Source organism: Rattus rattus, chromosome 3, assembly GCF_011064425.1.
Source record: "Rattus rattus isolate New Zealand chromosome 3, Rrattus_CSIRO_v1, whole genome shotgun sequence".
In the NCBI taxonomy this organism is placed as follows: Eukaryota; Metazoa; Chordata; class Mammalia; order Rodentia; family Muridae; genus Rattus; species Rattus rattus.
The window spans coordinates 74,224,258-74,245,576 of record NC_046156.1 but is presented as its reverse complement, the minus strand read 5'-3'; the positions used below and the strand labels follow the sequence as shown (position 1 = coordinate 74,245,576).

General features: G+C 40.5%; 1 protein-coding gene and 1 pseudogene across 5 annotated transcripts in view; one reads left to right on the top strand and one right to left on the bottom strand.

Annotated features, from left to right (window-relative positions):
- The window catches only part of Rapgef2 (Rap guanine nucleotide exchange factor 2), a 214,608-nt gene that overhangs the window by 81,657 nt on the left and 111,632 nt on the right, over nt 1-21,319 (bottom strand). The window contains exon 1 of one of the 5 annotated variants that reach the window (XM_032898226.1): nt 5,416-5,749. The exons of 3 other annotated variants lie outside the window; for them this stretch is intronic. In XM_032898226.1, the coding sequence (XP_032754117.1) occupies nt 5,416-5,469 (54 nt within the window). In that variant the 5' untranslated portion in view covers nt 5,470-5,749. Of the gene's footprint in view, nt 1-4,508; nt 4,638-5,415; nt 5,750-21,319 lie in introns of those variants that run through there. One more of the 5 variants, XM_032898225.1, reaches the window with a different exon arrangement.
- On the top strand, nt 13,285-13,796 carry LOC116896768 (annotated as a pseudogene).

Genomic DNA, 21,319 nt, shown 5'->3' with positions numbered 1-21,319 from the left:
AACAGGAGCCAACTGTGTAAAATCAGAGCAGCCTGGTCTGAAATTTAAAGCGCATAGAGAAAAACCATCTATACTGGGGGAGGAGGGGGACAAAACCTTTTTTTTAAAAAAATTACCTTTTTTTCTTTTATTGGATAGTTTCTTTATTTACATTTCAAATGTCAATCCGGTTCCCCTCAGCAATCTCCTATCCCCTCCCCCCTACCCCTGCTTCTATGAGGATGCTTCCCACCCACTTCCTCCCTCCTCCCCACCCTGGTATTCCTTTTAAAGGGTTTTTAGGAATTTAGACAATATAAGCTGAGTGATCTTTTACTTTTTTGGTCCAGGAACGTATAAAATGTCAAAGTAATTCAAACACTTGGGAGGCTGATAAGAACATAGAAGAGAAGCCTAACTGAGATGTAGTTCTGAGTGGTAAAGTGCTTGATTTGCATGCATAAAGCCCCAGGGTCCCTCTCCAGGAGTAGATAAACTAGGCACGGTGGACCACGCCTACGAGCTCTGCACACAAGAGGATAGGAAGCTTGAGCTATCTTCCGCGAGCCTGAGATACAGGAGACCCTGATTCAGAGTAAGAGGGGAAAGGGCAAGAGGAAGGAAAAAGAAGGGAAGAGGGGGTTGGGGAAGTGGATGGTTCATCCAAGTCACAGCTAGCATAGATGGAGGGAGATGGTCAGGTGGTAAAGCTGGGTCTGTGCCAAATGCAGGACTCACTTTGCACTAACAAGAGGTGGGGACAGCAAAGGTTCTGTGCTTTCACTGGAGCCAAGTGACTGTGGTGATCAGAAGTAACAGAGGCAAGGCTAAGGAAACCAAGACATGAAGTTTATGTGTAAAGAGTTAAGCAGCAAGTGAGGAGAGGTGGGAGCTACTGCCCAGCTACTCAGAAACCTGAGGCAGAAGGATCGCTTCAGTGTTAGTTGAGCCACACAGTAAGGTCCATGAAACCTCCCGAACAAAAAGGAAGACCTGATTCTCTGTTTTCCACCTGTGGCTTAAACCAATGGTGGATCAATAGTACTAAAGAGCTGGGAGCTGGGGCTAGGGCTAGCGACAAGGACATAGGATGTCAGGAGGAAGAAATTGGGCTAAATGACATCCTTTCCAGGCCATCCCACTTCAGTCTCTGGATAATTCATTTAAAAATATGGACAATGCAGTCTTGAGTATGCCAAGTAACGTGAAGTTGTATTAAATACTTCTCAGCATGGTATCACTACTGCTATAATAATGGTGATCATAATGTCATGTGTGTGCCCAGAGTAACAGAGTAGGTAAAAGGCCAGTGTTTTTTTAAGTTTGGGGGTCCATGTGTTAACACTGCTACCAAGACTATAGAGCTTACACAGGTGTGTAAGCCACACGAGTAGGGTGTTTTACACCCAAGTTTAATGGAAGCTAACAGCCTGGGCCGCAATGACGCCCTTGCACGTTACCGAGTACTGTGTGCCCTCTTCTTCTATCTTCAGTCCCTTCCCTTCTGCAGGCAACCCTGCATGTTTCTTACAGGCAATCCTGCATGTTTCTTACAGTCAATCCTGCATGTTTCTTACAGGCAACCCTGCATCGTTCTTTAGAGCTCTGCTGTAGGAATCAGGAAGATACTGTAAAAGGTGGTACGTGGTATGTGACAAATGGTCAGCAGTTCCAGCTGCTCCAGCTGTCCCTTCCACATAAGTAGGCATTCCGTTCTGTACACCTTTTCCTAGTATTTAACCACAACTTGAAGTGTGACTTAAAGTAAAGGCAAAACACTGCACAAATCGGTATTTTCTGTAAATTTTTTAAAAAGGAAAACAGGTCATCAGTTTGACAGTATCAAGTCCACTACATTAAAGTGGCCGATCTGAAGGATTTACAAAGTTTCCGAGTTGCCTCAAATTACAGATTTTTTTTTAAAGCTGATGTATTAATAAAGCAGTATTTTGTTGGTTGATTTTGAGACAGGGCTCACTACAGAGTGAACTTGAACTTCCCAGCCTCCTTCTCAGCCTCCCAATGCTAGCCCACCCAAAATTCTCTCCAATTCTCAGAAGCTGTGAAAGCTTTCCCCATACAACATGAAGTTGCACTTTTTACAACTAGGTCAACGGTGGTTTGTCTGTCTGTTTGTCTGTGTTTGTTTTTGAAATGCAGTTTTATAACACACCTCTGAAATGCCAACTATTTTCAAGATCGCACAAGGAATCTGTATTTATACAATGGAAACATTCCTCCAACAGCCAACTTTTAAATAAATTAAAGCAGCCCTGGGCTGATGGATTTCTATAACTGTCTTCTTGTTATCAATGGGCCCCACAGAGGGGCTAGGGATGAGAAAACACACAAAACTCAAACGTTTTAAAAGCTCAAAGGTTAAGTAAGACTTCACTAGCCCAAAAGTGAGAATGTTGAGTGTTTGTGCCAAGCAACAGAGACGTCCACTGAGTGAGGCAGGAAATAAAGAATAAAATCTGCACGATGTGGAAGATCTTTATAAGGCATGATAACTGAGTCTCTCAAACAAAGTTTTCATTGTCCGGATACCATACTTCCTTCAGTAGTCCTGCAAGTAGCCAAAGGGGCAGTAAAAACCCCCAGACTGTATAGAGAAGCAAAACCGAAAATATTTTTTAATTTGGTGGAAGTGACTGAACTGAAGTCAGCTGTGACATTTTTATGATACAGCATTACAGGAGTAAAAAAAGACTTCTTAACCATTCCAGTCCATCAGTGTGGACTGAACCACCACTGCTTGAGGACCAGAGTGGTTTTCTTTTATCCAGCTCCTCATGCTGCACTCTGAAATCTGACTGCCAAGTGACAACATGTCAGTCAGAATGAACTGGACAATGGCCAGCAGCAAGACTTCAGAATCACAAGCTGCCAGTGCCCTGCACTCTGTGCTCTGGATGCAAATCCTAACATCCCATTTGTTTGGTGAGTTATGAAGTAGTTATTGGGAAGCAAATTCAAGTCTGGCACAAGACACAGCCTCCCGGTGGGCGAGCTGGTACTTGGTGCTCTCTATCCCAACAGCGCCAAAGTTTCACAAGATCCAGGTGTTGCTTCCTTGACCCATCAACGGTTTTAATAATTTTCCTTGTTAAATGTGTATTAGGAAGGTAAATGCTGCCCTGTCCCATTTTGGGAAAGGTTACATGAGAAAGGTGCACAGTGAGCCTAGGATCTAAATTCTAGAGCTGCCTCAAGTGCAGATTAAGATTATTAAGATTATTACTCGGAAGCTGTAACTACAAGGAGCTGAGTGCTAAAGACCTGGACTAAAATCGGTCTCCAGTGGTTGTCTCTCTGACAACCTTTCTTCTGTAAAGTGAGGTACCTGGTCGCTCTTTCCTAGATTAGGTCTGAAGAGATTTAATCAAGAAAACATGCCTAGGACCCCACTAGGACAGGGCTGGGACAAGGCAGAGAACTAACATTTGCCAGCATGCAGCCCCAACTGAAGACCCGAAGGCTCATTCCCCAGGTGAGGCACCGCCTCAGGGTCACTGCACCTAAGGAACTTTCCAGCATCCAACTACAGTGCTCATTATTTAGTGGTGACAAAACCAAATCCAAATGCTCTAATCCACAGCATCCCACTTACTGATTTTCAAGGCCTTAGTGGTTTATAAGTATTTTTTAAAGTTTGACACGATTGCATTAAAGCCAACTCGTAAATCATAATGTACAGGTCTAGAATATGTAAGGAGACAGTTCTAAAATGCTTATACGTGCACCTAAATTTGAGCACTTTAATTGGAGAATACACACACACACACACACACACACACACACACACACGTGTTCACATACATACACAGCTTGTGACATGGTGACACAAAAGTCGCACCACAGGAGTGCACATTGCCTGGAACAGGAGGCTCCGGCCTGGAGTTAGACACAGAAATGCGTTTCTCACAAATAGCAGTAGCTGCCTGTGGGATTTCAGCAAGACAATCGCATAGCTGACTCATGGGACCAATTACAAAGGAGCAGTAATGTTTCCTGTGGCATTAAAACAATACAGTGTGCTTTCATCACCAATTAACAAATGTTAAGAAGTCAGAAGTCTACCGCCGATGGCTTTATTGCCAAATCAATACCAAAGCCCCCCACCTTCCCACCCACCTCCACGTGCATTCCTTGCCAGATTCCCCAAAACAGGTTTCTCAAACTGCTTGGGCATTTAGTGACAACTGTATTATTTTCTAATGACAAAAAAAAAAAAATCAGCTGCCCAGTATTTCTCAATGTTAGTGGTCTGGTTTAAATAAACTGTTGGTCTTGCTTAAGATTTTTAGAAATCACAGAAAATCGGAAGAACGAGTGAGCTGTAACTCACCCTCCCTCCCCTCCTCCCTCCCTCCCTCTTCTGAACAGCAGCCGATATCACTACCCTCTAAAACACTGCTTCCCCTGGAGAAGAGCAGCACTCCATGGAAGAGAACTCCCTGCCAGCTCCCCACACTGCCTGCCCCCCAGCCGGGCAGCCCATGATGCCGGCAGTGGTGGATACTTACAGACTGCTTCTCCTGCTGGCCCAGAACTCCATGGTTAGCAGGCGCGGCCAGCGGTTTCATAATGAAGAAACATATGCTGAACTGAATTTACACATCATGTACCAACCTCTCACGATGGCAAGTCACCCTCTACAGCATGAAATTAAAAGAAAAAGGGGGGGAGGAAAAAAAAAAGAGGGAGGAGGGAAAACCAGGTTGCAGCTTAAAGTGTCACTACTGGTGAGCCTAAAAACCCTTCACACTTGTAGACGGAAAAGGAATCCGGACCACAGTGCTCGGCTCCATTTTCATCACACTGAAACTCTAACCCTCGGAGGCTCTGACAAGGCTGAGGGAACCTCACCCGGCCTTCAGGCTTCTGAGAGAACGAGATCATTTCTGAGGCTGAAGAACAAGAGGCAAAAGAAAAGGGGGAAAAAAGCTAAAATGGCTGACTGCACACAGACTCCCCTCCAAAAGGCTTAATACAGAATTATATTAGCCAGGGTGGTGAAAAGCCAGTCTCTAGCATTCAGCCAAGCATTGTTAACACTCTTGTTTCATTTGCAATCACACATACAGACCCCTCCAAACAAGGGAAAAAAAGAGAGGAAGAGAGGAAAAAAAAAAAAAAATCAGGGCAGAGCGTGTGAATCAGGACCTCCTCCCTAGCGGCTAATGATGCTGACAGTGGTGACCAGTGATCTCTGTCCCACTCCACTAACCAAGTTTGCACAATTAATCTCAGCAGTATGACACTGATGGACATTTAATTTAATGATGCCTGTCCCTCACACTCAACACAAGCATGCCTGCTAGCCGGAGTCACTGACAGAAACACAGCACATGCACACACACACATACACACAATCTCAAGAATCATGAGTCTGAATGCAATACACCAATATAATTACATTATTGTGCTTACTTTGGAGGACCATGGCTGCAGGCAGTTGGCATAGCAACGCACAAGGAAAGCCATTTCCTGGGTAGAGAAAGCTTCCTTTTCTCAATAAAAAAATCCCTCTTAGGAAACAAACGGCATTGCTGCTTCTCGCAGAAAGCAAGACACTGTAGTCTGTCTCTTAACCTGCAAGCCTCACACTCGATGTGGTTCTAGTGATGTAAGTGGGTTTCTCTCTCTCCCTCCCTCTCCCCATATACGCTGAAATATTCAGCTCAAACGGTACACACGTTCCTTAAGGCTCGCCCCCTCCTCTACTTAACCATTTCACTCATTAAGGTAGCGATGGACAATTCAGATAAAGTAACAAGCTCTTGCCTGTATTATATCAGCGTCTGTAGGTTAAGCAAGTCTCAGAGGGATGGAATCCATTGATTGCTGACTCCAAATAATATCACTGAAGACGGGGTGGGCAAACGAAGCAAGGACTTACTTGAATAGCTTTGAACTAAAATATGTTTTTTTTTTTTCACCAAGGTGGGGAGAAAGGAATCAATGTGACCTCTATCTACCCCACCCTAAAGTATTATTGTTCCACCGTAAATAAGAATGTCTTAAAAATTTATAAAATGCACGATTAGCAAGCTTTGTTAAATTTAGAAGATGAGATCTTCACACACACACACATACACACACACACACACACACATATTTGCATGCACACACAGATGCACATATGGTCGTGTCAATAATATTATAATAAACCACCTGGGTTTTTTTTTTTTTTTAAACAAACCAAACTTCTAGAGGTGGAGCTGAAATTAAATGAAGAAATGCTATTCTCCCACAGTCTTAATTTCAGCTACGCAAACAGGTTTACCTGGGAGGCTGCATTACAGCTGACGAGGAATAAAGACACTTCCATCAGCTCTTACAACCAGTTATACTTTTAAATGGAAGAGAGGACAGAAAACAGTTATGGAAAACATGTCATCTCTTACAGTGGCCTTTGGCACTGTCAGGGCACCCTATGGGGTTTCTTGTCTATCTGAAGACGGCATCCACCCTGCTCTTTCTTCCCCTCCGTAACAAAAGGCAAGCATTCTCTCCAGTCGTGATGGGAGTCTCTTCTCCCTACCTCCCACTACTTCTTACACTTCTTATATTACTCATTATCTAATCATACATTATCTGAGCACACTGCTCCCAGCCAAACATCTGCCCTGTCAACTTTTAAACGTCCATGTCTCTCCTATCTCAAATGCAAAATTAAACTAGATTCCTCCTTTGACACAGTCTCCTATGTCTACAGACTTACTCTCTTCCCACACTTCATAACCAAATCTTGCAAGAACTCATCTCGGGCTTTCTCTGTTTTCCCACCCTGTGTGCTATGCGGATAAAAGGCCGCTTGGATCTGGTACAGGGTTATACATGTTTGGGGCAAATTCAACGCCCATTCCTCCTGATACCCATCGTGCTGGTTTTGGTTGCTCTTCAGCTAAGTTTCTCTTCATCTCTGCTGCAATCATCTCTTCCAGTATTTGGCCTTTAAACCAACAGTCTGGACTCATGTATATACTACATATTCAACCCATTTGCCATATTCATTTCTAAGCTCTTTGAAAACCAAAGCCTCATCATTTCATATCTATCTTCCATTTTCTATGTTCCTCAACCAGATTAAAATGCACCATTTTACCAAACCAAAAGACAGACAGCAACTCTATCAACCTGACTTCCAAGATTTACATACTTTGGGCTGGTGAGATGGCTCAGGAAGATGCCTGCTGCCACACCTGACAACCTGACTGACTCCAGACCCACAGTAGGCGAGAACAACAGCGCCTCACACCTCCATCTCTGAGCTATGGCACATGCATGCAAATACACACGTAAATACTTTGCGAAAAGATTTACACGCTCATACCACGCTCACAGTCACTCTAGATCTCTTGGATTTCTCTTGCCCCCTGGACAGGCATGGGGGCCTTTTGTTTCTCACCCCACTTCAAAATGCATATAGGTACAATGTCCTTCCAGGGTTATCACAACACAGTCCATCTCAGTGCAGTTGTGATTTTACAGTTTGTCACAATACTATTTAAGCAGCTCCTCTACTTCCCCATACACACTCTAAGTCCATGGTGGCTGCTGCCGTGTCCGTCACGTGTGTCTGCACTACACACTCACCCACAAGTGTGCTGAATGACGGCATCAAATCTTTATTGAGTGGAAAGAGACACTGTTAAGACCATGTTTTATCCTTCAGACTGCATTCTGCAATTTCAAATAGTGTTCTGAAACAGATATAGTTCAAAAGCAAACGGTACCAATAATAAGTAATTCAACCAAAAATCAACAATAAATGCACAGATTGAATGGCATCTACCACATCCCACGGGACATGATTCAGCCTTGAAAGGGAATGTACACTACAGCAGAGTCAATGTAGAAGACGGAGGGCTAAGTGGAAAAAGCCAGTAGTGTACAAACAAATGTTGTAACCCACTCGACTCTGGGTTTCTAAGCTAACCAAATTTTAGGGACAGCCAGGATAGGTGTTTGCCAAGAGCTTGCATGGTGTGTGTTTGTGTGTGTGTGTGTGGAGGGGGGTATTGATTAGTTTTGATTAGTCTGAGTAATACTGGACTGTATACTTAATGGTAAACTTGTCACATACGTTTACCACCATACAGAAGTGATTGACTCAAGAATCTTCATACTTCAGTAGCCTCATATTGATGGTGTCTTGCACTATAATAGCAAGGTTTCTCACTTACTGTTGCCTCTCTCTGGAAATATGTGTCACTTTTCTCAAGAAGGAAACTAACCTAATCTGGAAACCTGAAAGATGAAGTAAGAAAATCACACATCCTCAGGCATGGAAGCCTCTCTGTACTGTGAGGTTTGGCGGGACAGCTTCAGGGTCTGGCTTCATGCCTGCAACATTCATACCTTAAGACTCAGTATGGACAACTTGGAAGTTAATCAGCCACATTATCTTATACAATGACACAATTATGGCAGGTACTAGTTATAAAATAAAATCTTATAGTACAGATTTGTATGAGCAAAGATAAACCATGTGGCCTAAAAGTAAGAAAGCCTAACTTGTGTTCTATTTACTCCATCTCTTAGCCATCTACACTCAGTAGCATTAAACAGATCTAGAAAAACAAAACAAACCCTTCTGCTGTGTGAGGAACTTTTAAATTCTAGTTACAATGTTAAAGAAGTAGAATATAGAGTTCATGAACCTCCTTAACCTAAAGGCATCCCAACTAAATGAAATGTTGTTGAATTCCTTCATGCTTTTACCTTCTAACATATTTACTATTTCTATTACTATAAAATTGAGGAAAATAGTATGTTCTTCGTATCAGTATTTATTACTCATATTTAGAACTTACTTGGTTATTTATTTTTTAAAATTAATTTATTTATTATATATGAGTACACTGTAGCTGTCTTCAGACACACCAGAAGAGGGCATCAAATATCATTACAGATGGTTGTGAGCCACCATGTGGTTTCTGGGACTTGAACTCAGGACCTCTGGAAGAATAGTCAGTGCTCTTAACCACTGAGCCATCTCTCCAGCCCACTTACTTGGTTATTAATACTAACCATGGCTCACAATAAGTTTCCCAAACAGATAAGCCCAAAAGATACAAGAAAATGTTAACAATTATCTTTTGTTAGAAGAGGTCTGTAAGATACAAAGTTAAAAGGCTATAAAGCTACAGGAGTCTAGTTTTCAAATACCACCATGCCTGACAGTTATGCATTGATTCATTCCCTCTTCTTAGGCCAGAGGAAAAATTATGAAGTTGGGGATCTAACAGTGAGAAATGAAGAAATAAGTTATTCTTTGAAAACTGGGGAAAAAAAAAAAACAGAAACTATAATCTGATTCCCAATATTTTATTGTTCCCCAAACAAGTGACATTTAAAAATATAAGTTCTGGAGTGGAGGAGATGGGGCAGTGGTTAAGAGAACTTGCTATGAAAGCATGAGGGCATTAGTTTGAATCCCCAGCATGGCCTTGCCTAGAACCCCAGTTCTTGGGAGTAGAGACCAGGTGATCCAGGCAACCAGGTGGCTGATTGGCCTTACTAAAAATGGGAAGTTTCAGCATCAATACTTGTAGAGGAATTTTTAAGCCAGCAACATAGCTGCTCTGGCAAAGGGCAACATCCAAAGACTGTCTAGGTCTGTATGATCTGGCAGGAATGCAGACACACCTTTAATCCCTAACAATGGAGGAAGTAGGAAGTAGTCATGTTTAAAAGTGGGACATCTAATTGAGGGGCAGATAAAGTGAGGAATCAGAGGAAGATTTGCCGGAATATGTCAGAGATAGGATATGCACAACAAGGACAGGGAAGAGGGGCTACTTAAGAGGTTCAGAGAGAACTCAGTTTGGTTCAGTTCTGTGCAGTTCAGTTCAATGCAGTCGAGCCCGGTTGAGTTCCTGCAGTCAGTGCACTCAGTACCCTTCAGTTCCTAGAATTCAGAGGTAGGTTTTCCAAGCAGAGCAATTCAGTCAAAAGCCAAGGGAAGCCGATTTTAATCAGTCAGAGTTTGGGAGGAGTTTGAGCTTGAACAACTGAGTTGAACCAGCCAACTAGCGTTCCCAAGTAATTGAGATTATAAGGTTGAACCAACAGATCCCTCCTGATAAATGTTTTATATATTAATCCTACATTTTCACATAGTCTATTTATACTTCAGATTAGTTCTTTACATATCCCACTGGAAGTGCTCACAGAGTTAATCTAGAAAACAGTGCTTTCAACTTATTATTTAAAATAACTTAATTATGATATAAAATACAAAAGTAGACACACTGTCTGACACCTAAAAAAATGTTAACTACACATCTCAGTTGAATCTAAATTAAATGCAAGTTTTAAAACTCCTGGAGGGGGGGTTGGGGATTTAGCTCAGTGGTAGAGCGTTTGCCTAGGAAGGAGGCCCTGGGTTCGGTCCCCAGCTCCGGAAAAAAAAAAAAAAAGAAAAAAAAAAAAAAAAAAAAACTCCTGGAGGCTGGCTGTGTCAGAATTATCTAATGGAATACACATCAAGATGGTCCAATGCTCGGAGACATCCTCTGATGGAATCTTTATGTGGTTTCTCTCTTCAATAACTAAAACTTCCTGACAACAAGCCATTTACACTGTATGTGACTCATCACTAAGAAATTAATGTAGTAACCAACGTGTAATTACTATGTTCCACACCCATGCACGGCACTGAAAAGAAAAAGGTTAGAGATGACAAGGTGTGGAGCAGCAGGGAAACAGGAACAAAGCCCATGAGTCACCAGAAATTCCGACACTCGGCCCTCAGAAATGCACTTATTTGAAAAGCAAGCGGACTTTAATAGCGGATTGAATAGGGCTTACTTCATTTCCTTGAACCTATTTTAAGAAAAGGCCAGACCTCAACCTTGCAGTGTTCAAGGATTCAGAGGTGGAGTCCTTGAGTGCAGACTGAAATGCCTCGGTGCAAAAAGCTTTCACACTGTGCTTCCTGCTATAGTTCATAAAGCAGCACTCCAAACAGAGAGGACTATACCTTCACTGCTAATGTGCTACACTGCAGTCCTCTGTGACTAATACATTTGCACGAAGACAATGGGCTGCTAATGCTCCCTCATTTATTTAACAAAAACAGGAAATACTGCATTATGAACTAAAGAATAGGTTAGCTGAGGTCCTAGACCATCAGAGGATTTTATTACTGATAATGATCCTAGAACTTGATATATAGTAGTTCTTCAAACACCTAAATGATTCCATTTACTTTTTAAAATTAAGGTGTAAAGTTACTGCAGCCTTTAACATGAGGAAATGGACATAAATGGTTTGGTAACTATAAACAGAACTCATTTATTCTTTAATAATATTAGGGGTTTTATACTGTGTTAGGTAAAGAGAGTAAAGAAACCCAACTTTCACACAGATGAACATAAAGGTCGTGCTTAGAGAAGGAAAGAGTTAGAAAAAGAGTTAGGAAAGAGGCAGGCAGGGGTTCTCTAAAGCTGATCTAGCCAAAAGGTTCTGTATGTGTCAGGCATGATTCCTGGGAGCACTGTAATTTCAGGTTATATCATCAGATATAGGGAAGACAGGATGTTATGCTGCAATCTGTGTTGAAGGGACGTGTGAATGACAGCAACCCATTCTAGCTATCCCATCCCAGGAAAGACAGTATGTAAATGTTGTGTTCTGGTGGCAGAAAACAAGATAGGTATTTAGGAAAAGTGTAAGAAGCTGAGTGGGTTTACTGAAGAGAATGCACTTCAGTTTACAGAAGGCTCTGCATAGCGGCTACATTAAGACAGAATGTTATTATCAACCCGAGCTGGCTTTCAGTTAGGGTTCAAGCATGTGTCTACTTCTTCTCTCAGCTCCAGGACCCTGTCTTGTGCAGCTCCAGGAAGGCCCTGGGCATGTTGTTTCAGTCTCTGTGAACTCATATGTGCCTCCGAAGTCTGTGTTTCGAAGGCTTTGTTTCCTCTGTGTCCTTCAATCCCTCTAGTCACATGCCCATCAGGAGAGGCCAACACAAAACTAATTCAGTGACATCTCTGGAGGCTCTTCGTCTCATAACACTGTGTCAGGGTATTTTTTATTTTAACCTTACAGGTCCTTACAGACTGAAGCCAGGGCCTTTCGAATACCATACAACAGCAACGCACCCAGCCCTCTCACTTTTTTCACTTGAAAACATTCTCACTAAATTGCCCAGGCTGGCCTTGAACTCACATAGTCCGTGAGTTTGTCATCCTCCTGGCTCAAATGCTTGACCAGTTGGAATCACAGGCCTGCACCACCTGGCCTGCTTATAGAAGGTTTTTAGCTCCCTACATTTCTTGTGCTCTTTCAATATTCTTAGATTGCCTAAATACATCTAATATTCTCTTACTGAGAAGCAAGCAATTTTGTGAGAGATATATTCCACCTTCACAAGCAACAACTAATTTTAAACAACTATATGTTATTTGAGAATTAAGGTGTATGCAAGGGTGGGGGCATAGTTCAGTTGCCAAAATATTTGCCTTGCAAGCCAAGCCTGAGGAATTTAGTTTGATTCCAAAAAACCACAAAAAAAAAAAAAAAAAAAAAAAAAAAAAAACCCTAGGCTTAGTGGCACACACTTCTAATCCCTGGTGTTGAGAAAGTGGAGGCAGGCATATGCCTAGGGCTTTCTGCCTGAAGAGCAACACTGCCTCAGAAGCCTCAGAAATGGTGGACGGACGGACGGACAGATGGATGGACAGACAGATGGATCTGAAGAGTGGAACCAATGATTATCTTGACTTCTATACACACACACACACACACACACACACACACACACACACACACACGCACGCACGCACGCATGCACGCAAGCACACACATACTTGTACACATAACACACACTCATCCAGAAACACACTCCCACAATAAGAATATACCTATGAAAGGACTTTCATAAAGAATTTGACTTTCCCTATGACAATATTAGTGCCTACATTGAAGATATGCTAATTTAAGCCATCCCTTTGTTATAAATTGGTACTCCATACTAGTAAGAGCTCATTTCTATACTGGAATGAATTAGAAAGGCTAAGGATGAGAGGGAAATGTGCTTTATGAATGGTCTGGAGAGGGAGAAAAAAATGTAACAAAAAACCTTGAAAGAGCCAAAGCCTATCATTGTACAAGAGTAACTTTCTGCAGGCTGGACAATGATGGAGTCTATGTCTTTAAATGATATTTAAATACTAGACTTCAAATTGTGTTCACAGCTTTCGCAGTACCATTGCTCACACCAGTGCCGCCTCTCGTTTGCTGAATTCCAGCTGAAGGAGAAGAGGAATAAGTAAAGAGGTGCCCATACCATGGCTCGTACAAAGCAGACTGCCCACAAATCCACCAGTGGTAAAGCACCCAGGAAACAACCGGCTACACAAGCTGCCCGAGACAGTGGGCTCTTCACTGGAGTGGCGAAGAAGCCTCACCACTGTCACAGGCCTGGTACTGTGGTACTTCGAGAAATCAGACACTATCGGAAATTCACTGAACTTCTGCTTCGCAAGCTCCCCTTTTAGTATCTGGGATAAGAAATGGCTCAGGACTTCAAAACAGATCTGCGCTTCCAGAGGGCAGCGATTGGTGCTTTGCAGGAGGCAAGTGAGGCCCATCTGGCTGGCCTTTTTGAAGATAGCAACCTGTGTGCTATCCATGCCAAACGTGTGACAATTATGCCAAAAGATATCCAGTTAGCACGCTGCATACGCGGAGAACGTGCTTAAGAGTCCACTATGAGGGGAAACTTTTCATTCTAAAAAAATTTTTTTTTCCTCTTCTTCCTGTTATCAGTAGTTCTGAATGTTAGATATTTTTTCCAAGGGGTCAAAGGTACCTATGTCTATGACTACGAGGGGAAACACAGGGGACAGAATCAGGTATTGGCAGTTTCTCCACGTTCATTTGTGGGTGAATTTTAATATAAACGCAAGATGTAAAGCATTAATACAAGCGAAATGTTTCAGTGAACACACTTCAACAGTTTGGCTTTATAACAATTATAAATAAACCTGTTAAAATTTTCTGGACAATGCCAGCATTTGGATTTTTTTTTAAATAAGCAAATTTCTTTTTTTTTTTTTTCTATTTTTTTTTTCGGAGCTGGGGATTGAACCCAGGGCCTTGCGCTTGCTAGGCAAGCGCTCTACCACTGAGCCAAATCTCCAACCCCAGCAAATTTCTTATTGATGGCAACTAAATGGTGTTTGTAGCATTTTATCGCACAGTAGGCTCCATCCATTCACTGTACTTTTCTAACGGAGTTGTCCTACATGCAAGTACCTGTTTTTAATGTTGTCTGTCTTCTGTACTGTTCCTGTAAGTTTGCTATTAAAATACATTAAATCAAAAATAAATAAATAAAAAGCAAACAGGCTTCTAAACTAGTTGAATTATTTGCTATTTATTTCAAATCAAACCTTAAGATTAAATGGTATAAGAAACAGTGTGTGTAAAATTTATTTGTAGGGCTGGGAAAGGAAAGGATTCATGTCTGACTCAATGACGAACCATGGACACTGGGCATGTCACTTTCTCTCACTGGCCTCTGTGAGCTTATCTCCCAGAGGAGGCAATATTGCCTAGTAGGGTGAACTCAGAGCTTCACTGACAAACATCTACCAGATCTGTACATCATAAACGTTCAGAAAGGGACCCTAGCCATATGGGATTAAATTTCAAAATAGTTTTGGTCTGCATTTCTATGGTGGCTAAGGATGGTGAGCATTTAAGTCCTTCTCAGCCATCAGAGATTCCTGCGTTGAGAATTCTGTTTGGAATTACACCCATTTTTAAGTTGAGTTGGTTTGTTTGATATACAGTTTTTAAAGTTCTTTGTATATTTTGGATATTAGCCCTCTTATCAGATATATAACTGATCAAAATCTGCCCATTCTCTAGCTTGCTGCTTTGTCTGGATGATGGTGTTCTTTGGCTTCTAGAAGCTTTTTATTTTCCTATGGTCCTATTTATTAATTGCTGGTTTTAGGGCCTGTGTTACCGGTGTTCAGTTTAGGAAGTCGTCTTCTGTGCCAATGAGTTCAAGGCTAGTCCCACTTTCTCCTTCATCAGGTCCAGTGTGTTTTATGTTGAGGGCTTTGGTTCACTTGGAGTTGGGTTTTGTACAGGGTCTAAGTATGAATTCATTTGGATTCTTCTACATAAGCTAACCCAGTCTGACTAGCACCATTTATTGAAGATGCTCTCCTTTATCCCTGTGAGTATTTCTGTCTTCCCTACCAGAACTCAGTGTGTGGATTTAGGACTGGGTCTTCAATTCAATTCAGCTGACCAACTTGTCAGTTTCGTAGCAACACACTTGGTTTTTACCACTATAGTTCTGTAAAATGACTTGAAATCTGGATAATGATAATTCCCATAATTCATTATTCAAATGTGTTTTAGCTATTCTGCTGAGTGTGTGTGTGTGTGTGTGTGTGCGCGCGCGCGTGCCCGCGCTCATATGGAGGTAAAAGTCGTCCTTTCAAGATCTGTTTAGAATTATATTGGAATTTTGATGGGGATTGTACTGAATCTATACGCTGCTCCTGGAAAAAGTCCTTTTTACTACATTAATATGAATTCATAAGCATTGGAGGAGATATTTCCATCTTTTGAAATCTAAAATTTCTTTCTTCAGTGTCTTGCAGTTTTTATCATACAAGTCTTTGACTTGCTTCGTAGGAGATACCCCAAGATATTTTATATTATTTAAGGCTATTATAATGGGTGCTATTTCCGTTTTCCTTCTCAGACCATTTGTCCTTTGCATACAAGAGGGCTGCTGAGTTTTGTGAATTAATTTTGTACCCAGCTACTTTGCTGGTAGTGCTTATCAGCTGTAGGAATTCCCCAGTGGAAATTTTAGGGTTACTTATGTATATCAAATCATCTGAAAATAAAGATACTGTGACATTTTCCTGTCCAATTTGTATCCCCTTGATATCTTTCAGTTGTCTCATTCTTGTAGCTAAGACTTCCAGTGCATTATTGAATAGCCCTGGAGAGAGTGGACAACATTGGACTGTTCCTTATTTCAGCAGAATTGCTTTGAGTTTTTCTCTATTTAACTTGATATTGGCTATGGGCTTGCTGTAAACTGCCTTATTATGTTCAGGTATGTCCCGTGGATCCTTAATTCTCAAGGACTTTTACTATAAAGAAGTGTTGGATTTTTGCCAAAGGCAAAAATCTATCTAGTGAGATGATGAAATGGTTTTTGTCCTTCATTCTGTTTACATGGTGGATTACATTTATCAGTTTATGTATGTTGAACCATCCCTGTATCTCTGGGATGAAATCTACCCCATTTTAGTAGATTATCTTTGTGACATGTTTTTGGATTTGGTTTCCAAGTATTTTACTGAGTGTTTTTGTATCTATGTTCATAGGGAAAATGGGCCTGTAATTTTTTTTCTTTCTTGGGTCTTTGTGTGGTTTGGGTATCAGATTATCTGTGGTCTCATAAAACAAATTTGGCAGTATTCAGTTTCTATTTTGTGGAATAATTTGAGGCATACTGGCATTAATCCTTCTTTGAATGTCTGATAAAATTCTACACTAAAATCATCTGGCCTTGGGTTGTTTTTTTTTGTTTTTTTTTTGAAGGGAGTATTGGAAAATTTTAATACCTGTTTCTATTCCAGTAAGGGTTATAGGTCTGTTTAGATTGCTTATCTAATCTTGATTAAACTTTTTCAAGTGTTATGTTTCAAGAAAATAATCCATTTCTTTTTTGATTTTCCAATTTGGAAGAACATAGTTATATCCTTCTGAATCTCTGGATTTCCTCAATGTCTACTCTTGTCCCACTTTCATGTCTAATTTTGTTAATTTAGATATTCTCCCTCCACCTTTTACTTAATTTCAATAAGGGTTTGTCAATCTTATTGATTTTCTCATAGAAACAAGTCTTTGTTTCATTGATTCCTTGTATTGATTTTTTGTGTTGTCTGTTTATATTTTAGTGATTTCAGCCCTAATTTTCATTATTTCTTGTTGTCTACTCCTTCCTTTTGGATATGATTTCTTCTTTTTGTTCTAGAGCTTTCAGGTGTTAAGTTACTAGTATATTATCACTACGGTTTTTTACTGTAGGTGCTTAATGTCATGAACTTGCCTCTTAGAACTGTCTTCACTGTGTTCCATTAAGTTTTGGTATGTTATATATTCATTTTCACTCAACTCTGGAAAGTCTTTAATTTCTTTCTTACTTTCTAACCCATAATTCATTCAGTTCAGTTTCCAGTTTATAAGCTTTCTGTTGTTGATAACTAGCATTAATTTGTGGTGCTCAGACAGGATGCGGAATATTATTTCAATTTTCTTATATTTGTTGAGACTTGCTTTGTGTCTGAGTATGTGGTCAGTTTTTGGAATGTTCTATGATCTGCTGAAAAAAAGAACATATTCCTTTGTGTTTGAGTGTAATGTTCTGTGAATGTCTACTTACATCCAGTTGACTTATGATGTTATTTAACTCCAGTATTTCTCTACTTGGTTTTTGTCTGGATGACTTGTCTGCTGGGGACAATAGAGTACTGAAGTCTCCCACTATCAGTGTATGAGGGTCAGTAGGTAATTTTAGCTATAGTAGTGTTTCTTTTTTAACTTGGGTGCCTTTGTGTAAGAACTGGAATGTCTTCCAGGTGGATTTTTCCTTTGAGGAGTATGTAGTGTCCGTCCTAATCTCCTCTACTCAGTTTTGGTCTGAACTCTATTTTGTCAGGTATTAAAATAGCTACACCAGCTTGCTTCTTACATCCATTTGCTTGGAATGGCTTTCCATCCTTTTTCTGAGGTGATGCCTATCCTTGATATTAAGATACATTTCTTGGATGAAGTCACAAGATGGATTTTCCTGTTTTCAAATCCATTCTGGTAGTCTGCCTCCTTTTTACTGAGGAACTGAGACAATTGATGTTGAGAGATACCAACAAGCAGTGTTTGTGGATTCTGGATATTTGCTGCTATGGGGTATATATGTTTCCCCTCTTTGGATTTGCTGATCTGGGATTAGTCTTTGGTTTCATCATGGAATCTATTATTTTCTCCAGATATGATGATTGAAAGTTTTGCTAGGTGTAATTGTTGGGGCTGGTGTCTGCAGTCTCTTAGAGTCTGTAGAACATCTGTTCAGGCCTTTGAGAGTGTCTATTAAGAAGTCGGGTATTATTCTAATAGGTGTGCTTGTGATGCTTGCTGTTTTCCCCTTGAAGCTTTTAATATTCTTTCTTTGTTTTGTAGGTTTAGTGTTTTGATTATTATGTGCCCATGGGAATTTTTTTCTGGTCTAGTATACTTGGTGCCCTGTATGCTTTTTATACTGTCATAGGAATCTCCCTCTTAATGTTAGGTAAATTTTCTTCTATGATTTTTTTTTAAAATATTTTCTGTGCCTTTGTCCTTGGTTTCATCTCCTTTCTCTATTCCTATTATTCTTAGATCAAGTGTCCCAGACTTCCTGGATGTTTTATAGCAGGATATTTTTCCTATTCGACATCTGATGTATTCATTTCTTCTGTCATGTCTTCAATCCTGAGATTCTCTTTCCCATCTCTTGCATTTTATTGGTGAGGCTTGCCCTCTGAGGTTCCTGTTCCAATTCCCTGATTTTCATTTCCAGATTTCCCTTAGCTTGGATTTCTTTGTTGATTCCATTTCTAACTTTCAGACCTTGAACTGTTTTATTCATTTCCTTCTACTGTTTATGTTTTCATAGATGTAAGGGATTTATTCATTTCCTCTCTAAAGACTGCTATCATATTCATAAAGGCTATTTTAAGGTCTTTTTCTTATGTTTCAGTTATGTTGCAATTCTCAGGACCTGCTGCGGTAGAGTTGCTAGGCTCTAGTGGAGACATATTATCACTGCTGTTACTGACTGTATTTTTACTTCTGTAAAGGTTTGGTTTCAAACTTCTTACAGAAAATATAAACAAATATAGTTAATGAAAGGGATATGTTGGCACTGGAGAGATGGCTCAGAAGTTAAGAGCACTGAGTGCTCTTCCAGAGGTCCTGAGTTCAATTCCCAGTAATCACATGGTAGCTCACACCTCTTCTGGTGTGTCAGAAGACAGCTACAGTGTACTCACATACATAAATAAATAATTTAAAAAAAAAAGAAAGGGAAATCTTGCCTTTTGAGGTTTACCTATTCTTCAACACTCAAACATTTTCTGTATCGATCTGGAACCAACTTGTTGACCACTGCTGTCCTGTTTCTTTGTTCACTCTCCAATCTTCAGCATTCCTCCTACAGTCCTTCCTTATTCAAATCACCAATTCCCATTTCCGCGCCACTTGATCTTTACTTCTAGTTTAGGCCACATCACACATACCTGTCCTCCAGCTGAGCCCATACAATCCACACAGAATTGTGTTAACATAATTGACTACCTACCACCTTACATTTAAATCATTTCCCCCCAAATCCCTATTTTTCAGTCTGTGAGAAATTTTATAATCAGAAAATATATAACAATGTTCATATCATTTAAAAATCCACTACTGACTTATATAATATTACCAAGATGTCTGCTTAAAAGCCATTAAAATGGCAAATGTAATGTTACATGCTGTTTGTTTGTTTGTTTTAACCAAGACCATTGGAAAAGACTTCAAACAGATGACTGCATTGAATAAAACATACCTCAATAAAGTTATTATTAAAAATAATGTATTAGAAGCTTGCTCCTAATCAGTTAAAAACACAGATATAACTGATAGTCACTAAATCTTTCAAGAATGAGGAAATTTTATATACACAGAGATACATATTTATATACATATTCATTACACTGGTATGCAGATCACTTAATGTTTTAAAATCATGATTATAAAAATACCTAATCCATTTCCTTTCACAAATGCTTTAAAAATCTAGCATGTGCACATTCCATTAAATGCTAGCACGTCACCCAGAGGGTAACAATATCATCTGACTATCACGGCCGTTTTTTACACTGGATTCCAACCTCAGAATATCTCTAATTACTCATTATTATGCATAGTTAAAACAGACTGTTTGCAACTGATAATCATTATAACAAGACCCATTCAGCACTGATGGAAGATAAAAAGTTGGTATGTCCAAAGAGGAGAGAGGATTTTCAGATCAGCTTGTAAAACCTTGTGCTAGAGACAGGGTAGGGTGGAGGGGCACAGGGGGAAAGCGGGAGCTGGCAGAGACGAACGTGATCTTTGCTGCTACAACACAAAGCGAAATTTCAGCTAACTATATTTAAAACACACACACACACACACACACACACAGAGAGAGAGAGAGAGAGAGAGAGAGAGAGAGAGAGAGAGAGAGAGAGAGAGAGAGAGAGACGAGAGACACAGACACTACCCATGGTCACAGTCAGAGGCAGGACAAAGTGGCACTGATCTTTTTTGACAAACAAATTACTTGAAATATTGCATGGCTTGCTACACAGCACTGTTATTACTTTCAACTGAAAGATAGGTCCAATTATGACATCAATACAAGCTCTCTTTCAGATCGGAATGAAAGAACAGTAAATCCCAGTGGACACCGGAGTTCTCTAGCAGAGATGATGTAATATACAAAAATAGACATCCTCCGGCAGAAGCTGAAACTTGGGTAAACAGCACACTGCATGCTATTCTCAACTGCCTTGCATGAATTTGCAATGTGTGCTGTTAATAGCGTGAGAGAAATCGTTTCACGCTTTAAATTGTTCCATGATTTACATTTTGATGTCTACCTATGCTCTATAGTTTAATTTCTTAAGCCATACTAATGAAATTAACATAATACCTGACTATAACAGCAAAAAGAGGAAAGGTCCCTCCCTTAAAGCTAGGAGAGCCACAGAAATGCTACAGCTCTAGCAGGCTGCAGTTTGCCAGAAATTGCAGCACAAGGTTCAGTACCATTTTCCCCACCTATTGTTTGGAGACCTTTCTGTCAGAACCTTCCTGAAGGATTTAAAACACAGCAGGATCTGGGTGAAGAGGAACCAGTTAACCTGCTGACAAGGAGCACGCAGAGAATCTTCTTACATTCTCAGAAAACACTGGTGAAATCTAAAGCGTCCACAAGCGAGAAATTCATAGCACCTAACAACCTCAACAGGGTGTGGCTGTCACTAACGCTCTCCCCACGCCCTTTTTGTCATTCAGCTCAGCTTCCACGGTTTTATTAAGCTTTCCAGCACTAAAGGATAATCTGCTTCCGCCTGGGGATGGGGTCAGTTTGTGGAGTGCTTGCTTAGCCCTAGTGGATTTTAGCCCTAGTGCAGCAGAAACTGGGCATGGCAGTGCATTCCAGGGATCCCAAGTTTGGGAGCCGAGGGCAGGAGGATAGGAAATT